The sequence below is a fragment of the Astatotilapia calliptera genome, chromosome 14 (assembly GCF_900246225.1).
Source record: "Astatotilapia calliptera chromosome 14, fAstCal1.2, whole genome shotgun sequence".
In the NCBI taxonomy this organism is placed as follows: domain Eukaryota; kingdom Metazoa; phylum Chordata; class Actinopteri; order Cichliformes; family Cichlidae; genus Astatotilapia; species Astatotilapia calliptera.
Genome location: NC_039315.1, coordinates 7,844,868 through 7,856,554, shown reverse-complemented (window position 1 = coordinate 7,856,554; position 11,687 = coordinate 7,844,868). Strand labels below are relative to the sequence as shown.

The window sequence follows — 11,687 nt, the reverse complement described above, 5'->3', positions numbered from 1 at the left end:
AGGCCTGCATTTAAAAAAAGCTCTCACTGGAGCTTTCTAAATGTAAACATGGTAATATTGCAAAAAAACAAAACAAATCTGCGACAATCTGACTTGATTTGAATTATATGCAACTTGGTTGACATGAGATTCATGCCTTCCAATGCATGAAATGTTGTATTATATCTATTGGCAGAGGGAAGATGATGGTGGAGTTCTTCTCTGCTGCGATGGTGTTGAGAGTCTGAAGGTATCTTAGCTGGAGAGCTGAGGGTGAGTCAGCCATTACCAGAGAGGCTTCTTTCAGAGCCCTGGAAGCATTCATCTCCCCCTCTGCAGCAATGATCTGAAATATAGGCAGACGATCAGTATCTTCTGATGTTTCATTTCTGGGCCTGAATACATGAAAAGGAAATTGAATTCAGTCTTCCATTCCTCTCATTACCTTGGCCCTGGCCTCCCGGCTGGCTTCAGCCTCTGCTGCCATGGCTCGCTGCAGCTGATGAGGCAACTTCACATCTTTGATCTCTACACGCTCCACTTTGATACCCCATGGATGAGTGGCTTCATCCAGGGCTTCCTGCAGGGTAACATCCAATATCAAACACTCTAGTCACAGTTATAGTTTAATAAACAACAAATCAAATACTTTATACTCTACAGTGAGAAAACCAGTGGCTTCTACTTGTTCTAGCATTCTCCTTGTGGCCAAAAAAAAAAGTGTTCTTTGAATGGCGGGTGGGAATGAAGGAGCTCTAAAAGTATCTGTAATAAGGCTTTTCTTACCTTTTTTAAAGGGTATGCTTATATATAAATGTAAATGAAAATTTTTGTAATAGGTGTAACAGCACTTTATCCTCACTTGCATACTGAGTGAAATGCCCTCTCTGTCAGATAGAAGTTCTGCAAGGTTTTTGGTACCAAGGACATTCCTCAGAGTGGTTTGAGCAAGCAGTCGAGTAGATGAGTGCGCATTGGTCACATTAGCCACCGCTGAAATGGGGCAGTATACGCGGAAGTAAACCACACCATCCACAGACACTGTCACAGAGTCTTTCGTTAGGATCTGCAAATGTTTACAAAAATTGCAGTTTATTTACTGACAGAAACTACAAATGGCTTGTGATGCATGAGATAACAGAGACAGAGTGCTTTCATAATAAAACAAAGCAAGAATATACCTCTTGAGGAGGGATATCAAAGGACACAGTTCTCAGATCTACTTTCACAAAGTTATCGGTGCAGGGTAATATTAGGAAAAGTCCTGGAAAAAGATAAAAGGCAGTTCAGATGATAATGTGGAGTCAACTTCCAAAGCCAACCGTTTTATTTTTCCTTTTGGTTTCTGGGATGGCTTAACCAAAGTGTTTGTTGTATATTTAACCACAAACCTGGCCCTTTAGCTTTTCTGTCTGTGATCCGGCCGAGTCTAAAGATGACAGCTCGCTCATACTCCTTCACTATCTGAATGTTGGAGACAACCAATCGCACAACAGTAAATAAGAAATACAGAAATATAAATGGAGTATTTTTTTCATGGTATGTATACACATCTATGTGAAGAAATAGTGATTAAATCCTAATAAGCAGTGCTCCGCAATGAGAATATACTGTACCTTGACACACATAAATATTGTGAGTGGAAAGGTTACTATTACAAAGATGATGGATATGAAAACCAACAGCCAACCACAGCATCCCAGTTTCCCTGAGTTTTTATCTGCAAAAAGAGCAGAAGCACTTTACAAGTTTTTAAAGTGCAGGGTATGTACAATATCTTGCTTTTTTTTTTTTCATAGCTTCATTTCACATTTAAATTCAAACCATAAGTTCTTGGTGTTACTTTGATGACATAATTATCCAGTAATATGCTCCACTGGGACGCCACCTTTTATTAAAGGTGACATAGAACATTAGTGCCGAGAGATGTAATGGATCTACACTGCTCCTATTTCACTAATGATGTAAATAATTTCTAAGGGAAGGCACGTAGCTTAAAATCCACATAAGTCACAAAGTGTTGTGCAAACTCACTGAGCTATTCAAATATCATCATTAAAACACTGAGATGTCACTCTCTGTGTCATATACAGGGTGGGAGAGAAAAAAAAGTCTTTTCAGGAAGACTTTCAGGTGAATCTTTTAAACAAGACACAAAGCTAATACATAACTACGGATAATTTAATTTATTTACTTCTAATATTAAAAATACGCCAGCCAATTATGATAAATGGTGACGACTAATGCTTTTCTAATGAAAGGCCATGTTATTGAAATGCAATAAGTGATGTTAAAATAGAATGTGATTAAGATGTATATTAAATTAATATGCCAAATGATTATGTAGGTTAAGGATATTTGGGTAAATATATGGTAATTATTAATTCACTGCTTTCCTCCTTTTCACAGTTTTTGGAGCTATGATTAATGTGTTAAAATATTACTATAAAAATAGCCCAGTACAAATTATAGGCAAAAAATAAAATATTTAAATATCTATGCTGTGCACTGAAGAGCCGGTATTCTTATCAAATTTACTTACAAAAGTCTTGAGCCACCCATCATTTCTTTATATTTTGTCCTGAGAAACATTTCACCAGGCATGTGAAGGCATGTCTAAGGTTTTCTTTGGACATTGGCTGCTTTTCCTCTCATTTTCTGTCCAGTCCTCATTTTTTTTTTCTTTTTTGTCATGCTACATAATGCTAATGTATGAATTATTCAAGCATAAAAAGGACCCTAACTCAAGGGATGGACCAGTGTTGTACCTACACATGAAACACAACTTAAACCAAACACTTGGCATATTTCTGCGTAGTGTGTCCTTAAAAGTGAACAAGTACAAAAGAAGAAGTGGAAAATCAGTGGCAACAGATCATATGGAGAAATGAATCCAAATTGGAAAATTGTGATTTGAATTCAGTGTCTACAGCCATCTGTTAAACATGGTGGAGACTTTGCAATAGTTTGGGTCTGCATTTCATCTAGTGGTGTTGGAGATCTTGTCAAAACTGATGAATGCATGTGAAAAGTACTATCAGATTTTGATCTAAGCACAGTGTAAATGCACTAAACGTGTTTACAGTATGTTTGGCTTAAATAGAAAAATGCACAATTCAACCCTACTGGTGATGTATTGGCCTCCCCAAAGCCTGGACCTCAATATCACTGAAGCAGTGTGGGAATGGAACAAAAGACAGCCAGCATCCAAAGAAGGGCTTTGAATGTCCTTTACGAAGCCAGGATTCCTGAGGACTACTTAAGGGATGCTGAAGAATAATATATTTAGGGGTGGATGTTGCTCAGGATGTAGAGCGGGGACATCTGTTAATCAGAACGTTGGTGGAGCAATCCTAGCTGCTCCAGGGATGGCTCCCCCGGCACAATACTGAACCCCGAATTGCTCCCAATGTTAAATAGAAATAAATCCCTTAGATGTAGAGAAAAGTGCTTTTGCCTTACAGTATATACTATACTCCCACTGTACTTTCACACATTTTTATATCTTTTACTGTACACATTTCCCTAGCAAATTAGAAAGAAATGAAGTGAGGCACAAGACTTTTACACAGCACAGCTGTCCTATGCAACTCCTACAATTCTGGACTCTTTAACATAAGGTTTCTTGGAAGAAAAATCAGCCCTTATTTTATATCCCTTATTCTAAAAATAAACATTCAGAATGGGTTATAAAAAGTATTTACCTTCAATAATGCCATCATTTTTCTGCAGTTTATCCTGTGTGACCATCTCTGCTGTGCTGGATGTTGTAGAAATCATTGGTTGTCTGTGATCGAGCAAGCTAGAACAGTACTGCACTTGTTTACGTGTCTGTTCTCTCTGTGGGTGCGGTCTTTTTCCCTTAACACCGGTTGCTTTCTACAACAGTGAGGCACGCTTGCCCTGTAAGTCACCTTTAGGTTGCTAAGATGTAACATGAACCATTTTTGTTTAACCAGGATCTTTGTGGCTCTTGTATTGAAAAGCTATCTCAGTCCTGCTCTTGTGCTTTCGTACATTTAAGTTCAGCAGTCTGTCACCTGAGTCCGTCACATGAATAAATAATTGTTGTATCCAAGTCATGAAACATGAGAGGTGATGTTCAAAGAAGATGATACGTAGTTTTCCTCGCATTTTTCCCATGGATTCCCCAAGTTTTTACAAAATTAAGGATTATTTATGAGGTTTAAAATTCTATTTCATGGAATATAGATTATATTGAACCTTACACGGAAAGTCATTAGTCTGGCAGTGTTGGGTCTACTGACTTTTTGGACCCTTCATGAAAAGATTCACAGGAGTTTCTGATGTGTTTATTTTTCAATGTTTCTCCTGTTTTTTGTTTTCACATGTATAACTTTATGTTCTGTTTTTTTTCTAGGAAGAGTGGGTTTTTTGGTTTGGGGTTTTTTTTGGCCGTGGAGATCCTGAAGTTTTTCACTTTTTTTACATTACATTTTTATAAAATTGTAATTTAAATGCATTTGCACTATCTTATGACACATGCTCCAATTTTATTAAAGTGAATGGGCCAAAAATACAAGTGTAATTTCTTTTTTGACTTGACAAAAGAACAAGGTCATTTTCAAGTGCAGTGTTTGTACTGCCTCTTTTTTCCTTGAGATCTTAGTCCAAATAACTCACATATGATTCTGTTTTTATTATATTTATATATTACAGTGTTTCATACCACTGGGTCACACACACTAAAAATAAAAAAGAGTTGGCAAAAATAAAGGTTGTTTTTTTTTATTAAAATATTTGCTTTGGTTGGAAAGATCCATTGCATCAGGCACCAGCGGCATCCATCATTAACTTGCGACTAAACTCATAAGCCAGGAAGAGGGCTCCGTTGGCGGGGAAGGTGCGCACCATTGTAGGAGTTAAGCCAGAGTACAGAGCAGTGAACCCTGTCGGGACAAAGAGGAAAAGCTGCACAGACTGTTCTCTACAGATTAAAAAAAAGAGCATGGACCAATTAGCAATATTTCAAAATGACAGTCTGTCAATATACCCTTATCACACAGATAACAGTTATTAAAGCTGCAATGTCACAGAACAGTGTTTTATAGTGCATTTATCTCTGATATGTTACATAAGGTTATAAAACATTGTCTCTCACAATAATTGTTTTCAGTTTTTACTGTTACCCACCTCCTATGAAGTGGGGAGGTTTGTCTGCTTAGATATTGTTTTCTGATTCTGAATATTACAGCCTGGCATCAAGATAAGGGCCTACTTTGAACACATGTGTGTCCTAACCTATAAGCCAGTAGTAAAGGGTGCCAAAAGCAAGGGTTAAAGTCCCAGTTTAAAGTCCACACCCCACATTCTTTAAAGATTAGTTACATGTTGTGGGTCAGAACCATCCCCATCTTCAATTGTGGCCTTCAATCGGATCACAGCTACACACTTGTAAAGTTTTGTGACCTACTGCTGCTTACACTGCTGACACTATCATATTTTTTAACTTACGTTCACAGACATAAAGAAATATAACACATGCCAATATATTCAAAATGGCATTTGGGGTGCATCCTGCAAAAGTATGTGTTCCCAAGACTACAATCATCACACAGAGAATCAGAAAACCCACTCATATTCATCTGTGCATACATGTTCAAACCTTACCCTCAGTGCGTATAACACCCATGAAGGTCTTGATGAAGCCCTCTTGCCTCCCTGCTAAGGAGTACACCTGGATCCTGGACTTTATACAATCTATTGGATAGACCACCAACCAAAGACATCCTCCTGCAAATCCCCCACTGAACATCAGCGGAAGAATACCTGCAAAGGCAGAAACTATTTTGAGTCAAACATACTACAAACTCCAAAAATACCATAAATACAACAAGAAGATGATATAACCATACCTATACCATCTTTGCTTGTGCCCATGTGTCGCGCAAATGTGGATCGACACCACTCATAGGCTCCAAAGAAGCAGAAGTAACCAGGAAGTTCCCTCATGAAGGTGGACATCAGTCCTTGGTAGAATCCTAACGGGCCATCTGTCTTCAACACGGTCTTAACCACAGTCCACACTGTGCTGAAGACATCCCAGAAAACAAAGTCTAGCACAGCTTTGGTCAACTAAAACTTTTCTTGTCGTAACAATGTCAGGTTTTTAATTCCACTTACCTTTTCTGTCCTCTTGCCACCTTGCCAGATGCTTCCATTTCATGCATGGCCTGCAAGCGACATTTCACCAGCTCCGTGGGGCATATTGCCATGGAGGAGAAGATGGAAGCTAAAGACCCTGCAGATGCCTTCTGAAGATCACTGACGAGCAATGACAAGTACAACAAAAGATAAGAGTATGAAGAGGAAAGGGTTTTAATGTACATCCCCATCTTCAATTTTTAGAACTACAAAAAAGAGACTGTTTTATTTCTGCCTCATGCAGCCAGTGCTAAGGTTTGCTCTGACCGCTGATACACAAATAACTGGCATGTGTCCGACGATCAAGAGCTCTTAATGGATATCGATTTAATGACTGTTCCCAAGACGGTTTTCCAGTGTTGTGATTATATCACTCATTTGGTACGGAGATAAATGCGCTAAACCTTATGGATTTTTAATGTGATGAGTCTGCTTCTGACTCTACTATGCAAAAGGTTTGAGTCACACTCATTTCATTTCATATATTTTGCTTCCAAGGTGCCAGGCTTTTTTGTAAATTTTAAAGTCATGTTGAGCAATAGTTTTCCAAGATTCTTGTACCTGATCAGTTTCACAGGAATGGTTTTTTTTTTATTTCCTTAACACTGAGCTATGAATCATTCAAAGATAAAAAGGTACTTAACTCAAGAGATGAACCAGTGTTGTGTCTACACATATAGCAGATATTCTTAGCAAAGAACCAATTCTAAACTGTGTCTTTAGGCAGAGAAGCAGCCTGTTACAAAAACACAATCTGTTTCAGCTTCTTTAGTTGAATTTATGAAAAATCACAAAGATAACAGAGTTTGACAACCAAAAACAATGTTTTTGTGCAGCGAAGGCGATTCCCAAAGAGCTATTAGAGGAAATGCAAAGGTTATACGCATTTAAATATGCCTTACTAAAACATATACTTTTACAGCATTACAGATTTCCTGCTTTAGGAAGCTCAAATCCAAGTTCAGGCAAGAGGCTGAAAGGTCAAATAAAGATAATGTAAGCTGTATTTCATACTTGATACAATTCCAAATTCCATTATCAAAATTAGATGAACAGCTTAGGAAGAGAGTGACCATCTGAAAATTAGTAGCTACACTCATTTGGGCCTTTTTTGCAAAAAAAAAAAAAAAAAGGCTCAAATGAGGAAAAAGTTTTCCTTGCAGTTACATCAAAGAAATATTCTCATCATTTCTAGTTTTTTCTTATGCTAATCACTGTTTACTGTGACATAAAATAAAGATTTAGGTTGTGATAAATGCAATGTGGCACAACTGTAGAAAAAGGTATTTCTTAAAGTGATCAGACAGCTCAAAATACAAAGCTGGTTAAGGAAAGTTATTTTAAAATTGCAATTAGTTTAAAGCCCGTTTGGCTGAGCATGATTTCAGTGGGTTCAATGTGTAATATTAATGGCAGTATTTTCATTATAGTTCATTGAATGACAAAAAAAAAGCTTTTTCATTAAAATCAAAGTGAATATCCCAAACAACTTAAATCCTTTAAAAATGCTCCATCAATTTTAACATTTGTCTCTAAAGAGCGTCACTGAAAACCATTTCTCTTCATTTAGTTTCTATTTCTGGCTGCAATAGATAATTATTATTGTGGGGAATTTACTTAATTATTATTCACTTTATTATTTCATTCTCAATTGCCAAGAAAGACACTTAATCTAAAGTTTTAAACTGTGTGAGCACACCCACTTATGATTATGATGTTGCATCTCAGTACATGATGAAATGCTTTTCTGCACAGGGAGTGAAAAGAGGAGGCAGCAAATCACAGAGCGGAAAGAAAATGTGGAGGATTGAACCCCCGAAAATGTCTCAAGACACTGAAAACTGAGAGTCCTGGTTCACATGAACATTTAACATCAAATTGTGCTATACCCAGCTGCTCCTCACTGAAGTCTGTTACATATTATGCAGGTTATTATGTAAATAAATAGTCAGAAATATCTTCTTCCAACCTGAGATCAGCGCCTTTGTCCATCCTTGACATAAAGCGGACGGCATCCTGGCAGAGCCCATAACTCAAGAAGAGCACCGCGTTCTCAGCGATGTTGGCTATCAGGGCAGGCGTTGTGCCTTTGTAAAGACCACGGAGTCCCACCTGCCGGAATGTTGAGATGAAGCAGTGGATGAAGCCGCGGTACATTGTGGGAAACGTCTGCATCTTCACCTTTGCTGTGTCAAATGGCTGACCGCTCAGCACGCAGGCTGTGCCACCTGAGTGGGCATCAAGACGTGAATAACTGAGAAGAACTCAGAGATTAAAAAGTATTGGAAATCAGACTATAAAAATATATGTAGATGTATTAAGATACATATGTGTGTGTGTATAATATTTGATCTTAAGAAACTGTATTTTTGAGGTTTTAATTATTTTTTAACTGTTCCTTTTTCAGGGTGGAAGAATTGTACAACATACATCATTAAAGACTTTAAAAAAACAAAAATTGGGTGCACAGGTTTGAATTTATTTTCATGTTTCTCTAATACACACAGTGTCAAAAAACATATACAAGGTCAAAATCTATACACATACCCCCATTAGTATTTGGTAAGCAAACAGTGCAAGTTACATCTCAACCAGTTACACCTTTTGGTAGCCATCAGCAAACTTCTGGCAGTTCTGGCTGAATATTTGAGCACTTTTGTTGGCACAATTTGTAGAGTTCACCTGGTTTATTGCTCTTTGTGGATTTAGCTATCTCGGATTATTTCCATTCCCTATACTGACAGTATGCAGTATGTATAACTCAGTGAATTGACCTCGCCTAACCTTGATGTAACCTAACACTGACCATAAACACCACAGCCGCTGTGCACCAGTCCAACACAGTGCTTTACTGTAAATTCACAGTATGGCAAAGCAAACTGGTTTATCCTGCATGAAACTGTGTTGTACTTTCATGCAACCTTTGAATAACACGAAGTAAAAAGTACACACTTAGCAGTGTTTTTTTTTTTAAATATATAACTTCAAATCATATACAGATCCATTATCTGATTTAAAATTAAGAACATTACATCTAAGCTTTAAATTTCCAGTTTATCAAAGGCCACTGAGCAGTTCTTACCTTTAAATATAACCTGTCTTCTTCCTCTCCCTTCTTTTCTTTCTTACATCTTTCTCCATCTCCGAGTGAAGTTATCTCTCATTCTCCCTGGGAAATACAGCAGCTGTACCTTTAGCTTGCAGACACACTGTGTGACAGACTGCTCACAAACAGTTTGTGTGTTTGCTGATATTTGTTAGGCCGATTGAAACGTTGCATTTGAAGTTATCTGCCACTTAAAAAAATGTTACTCCCTTTATGATCACTAGTTAGATGCTGAAGCACACATGACATCTGCACCAATCAGTTACAGATTACTGAATCTAATGGGTGCTGTCAACGAAATCCTTTTTTATGCTGGCAAAGAGAAACAACCAGTTGTAGTCAGTCATGATCACTAATGAAAAGTTAATAGGCCATGTCCTTGTCAGGTTAAAAGACATTGTACAACCTTCAACAAGTCAGATTTTAGTGGGTGATTTAGCATATCACTCTCTATGTATACTTTTGAACCTGTGCAGATAAGAGAAACTCCAAAATAAACCCAAGCCTATCCATATAATTACTGCTTTATTAAAAAATCATTAAATACATATGTTGTGCAGTTATTTCACCCCAGAAAAACCCAGCTCAAATAAATCATTAAAAGCTGAAAATATCCATGGCATTCATGTCAATGATGAGTACAGCATATAAACCCTCTGACCTCTGACTAAACTTTAGATAAATAACTGGACATATACAGCAAATGGTGTTAAAGACGATCAATACTGAAATAGATGCTTCCAATCTTTGAGCATATCCCAATTTTTGAATTTTGCAAAATTAACCTTCCTCACTTCTTTTCGTTAATAATTGAATGACAGCTTGGACTAAACCGTTCACCCCCACACTAATGGGATCAGGTAGGTGTTATGCTGTGATCCTTTTGCTGCCAGGGTTTGGGTCACTTTTAAAGCAACACAAAGCTGGTCCAAGTGATTATCTTCAATCTGATGCGAGTGGCGTGAAATACGGCCGTGTCTTTACGTTAAACTCACCTGCAGCTCCAGCTGAGAAGTCGATGATCGCCTGAATTACAGGATGTGGAGCCATCGTGACTTTAAGGACACGAGCCTGAAAATATCCACATGGTTTTCATTCATTTCACCTTTCCCTAATCTTTTTTTCCACACGCAATCACAAAACATGACATTATTCGCAAAAGAGATTAAAAACGAGCCTTAGATGAGAAATAAGTTGTTTTAACAGAGGAAGTCAGTAAAATGAAGCACCTAGAAGGAGCCCGTGGTGCTTACCTGTAATCTCTTTAGCGTAGGTTAATCCTTCGCAAAGAACAGTGGGAGCATTTAACGCGTCGCTGTACTTTCACTCCACCTTACGACACAAGTTCCCACATGATCTGACTTCGCAGAAAGGAGGTAGCTGCACATTCAAGAAACACAGGACATAACTCAGACGTAATATTATTCATCCGTGCTGTTGTCCGTGGGAGCTCAGTGTTAGTTGATGCAACAACATAAAGTATTACCGTTTTGTCGATAAGTTCATTTCATTGGCGGGTATTTGTCCCGTCCTACCGAGCGCAAAACGCTCAAGGAGTTCACGCTACAGAGAAAAAGACACACTCAGTTAAACACACGGTTTCATTCTTAAAATTAAGTAATTGGATAATAGTTTAATTATATGAGATATAGATTAGATATATGATACACTACACCGAGTTAAAGTCATATTTGGCAACAGGCTCTATTTTTTTTTAACTCAGTCTTGTGACATTTCGCTGATTAGAATGAAATAGCTTTCTGCATCGTAACATCATCTGTGAATGATGTCTCGATAGATTTAACAGAGGTATGAATATGCGGACCGGCGTGTCTATTACAAGTTTTGTCGTGATATTAAGAGGAAGACATCCCAAGATTCTAGTACAGTGGAGTACTTTATGTGATAACGTAAATCCATCGTGTATTCATTCCACTCACGTACTCGAATAATTGCGCAATGTTGACGGAATTATCTCCCCCGAATTTACTCATCTTGTACTTCCGAATTTATGCCAGTAATGCCCCGTCTGACTGTAATACCCGATGAAGACCACAAGGTGTCCCCCTACTCCACAGTTGGCTTAAGACACCAGACAGCTTCTGCTCCAGCAAACAGTCTCAAAGTGGTAGAGCCACAGATCATGAAAGGAACGAGTCCATTTACTTCATTTTTTTAACCCCCAAGTTTGTATTTTCCTTTTTATCATTTGAGAACATTTTATAAAGACCTTACTTTTATTAGCATTTTTGCTCATGAAATGATAATTAAAACTATAAAATGTGTACACAGCGCAGATTCTGTGACAAATCTAGCTTATTACCAGGTCATCCAGGGAGGCATAAGTATCAAATTAATTATGGAATCTTTTTTTGGTTAATAGTAAAGTTTAGGACGAGCTTGAGCAAACAAAAGTACCGCCTGCAGCCGACAAGCA

At 37.8% G+C, this 11,687-nt stretch overlaps 2 protein-coding genes across 4 annotated transcripts; both read right to left on the bottom strand.

Annotated features, from left to right (window-relative positions):
* Window positions 1-13: 13 nt before the first annotated feature.
* On the bottom strand, window positions 14-4,325 carry stoml3a (stomatin (EPB72)-like 3a). Its single transcript, XM_026192153.1, has 7 exons — window positions 3,684-4,325; window positions 1,596-1,699; window positions 1,371-1,443; window positions 1,161-1,243; window positions 842-1,045; window positions 425-559; window positions 14-325 (listed from the first exon to the last, which is right to left on the bottom strand). Exons 1-7 carry the CDS (start codon window positions 3,757-3,759, stop codon window positions 131-133), a joined length of 870 nt encoding a protein of 289 aa, XP_026047938.1. The 5' UTR covers window positions 3,760-4,325; the 3' UTR covers window positions 14-130.
* A 379-nt stretch (window positions 4,326-4,704) lies between these two features.
* On the bottom strand, window positions 4,705-10,913 carry slc25a15a (solute carrier family 25 member 15a). 3 transcript variants are annotated; one of them, XM_026192473.1, is made up of 8 exons: window positions 10,737-10,913; window positions 10,504-10,630; window positions 10,246-10,321; window positions 8,114-8,372; window positions 6,124-6,264; window positions 5,856-6,031; window positions 5,611-5,769; window positions 4,705-4,889 (listed from the first exon to the last, which is right to left on the bottom strand). In XM_026192473.1, exons 3-8 carry the CDS (start codon window positions 10,298-10,300, stop codon window positions 4,768-4,770), a joined length of 912 nt encoding a protein of 303 aa, XP_026048258.1. In that variant the 5' UTR covers window positions 10,301-10,321; window positions 10,504-10,630; window positions 10,737-10,913; the 3' UTR covers window positions 4,705-4,767. The 3 variants fall into 3 exon arrangements, with proteins under 3 accessions (XP_026048258.1, XP_026048257.1, XP_026048256.1); XM_026192472.1 differs by lacking the exons at window positions 10,504-10,630; window positions 10,737-10,913 and adding an exon at window positions 9,227-9,313 and having other exon boundaries at window positions 10,246-10,301; XM_026192471.1 differs by lacking the exons at window positions 10,504-10,630; window positions 10,737-10,913 and having other exon boundaries at window positions 10,246-10,482.
* Window positions 10,914-11,687: the final 774 nt, after the last annotated feature.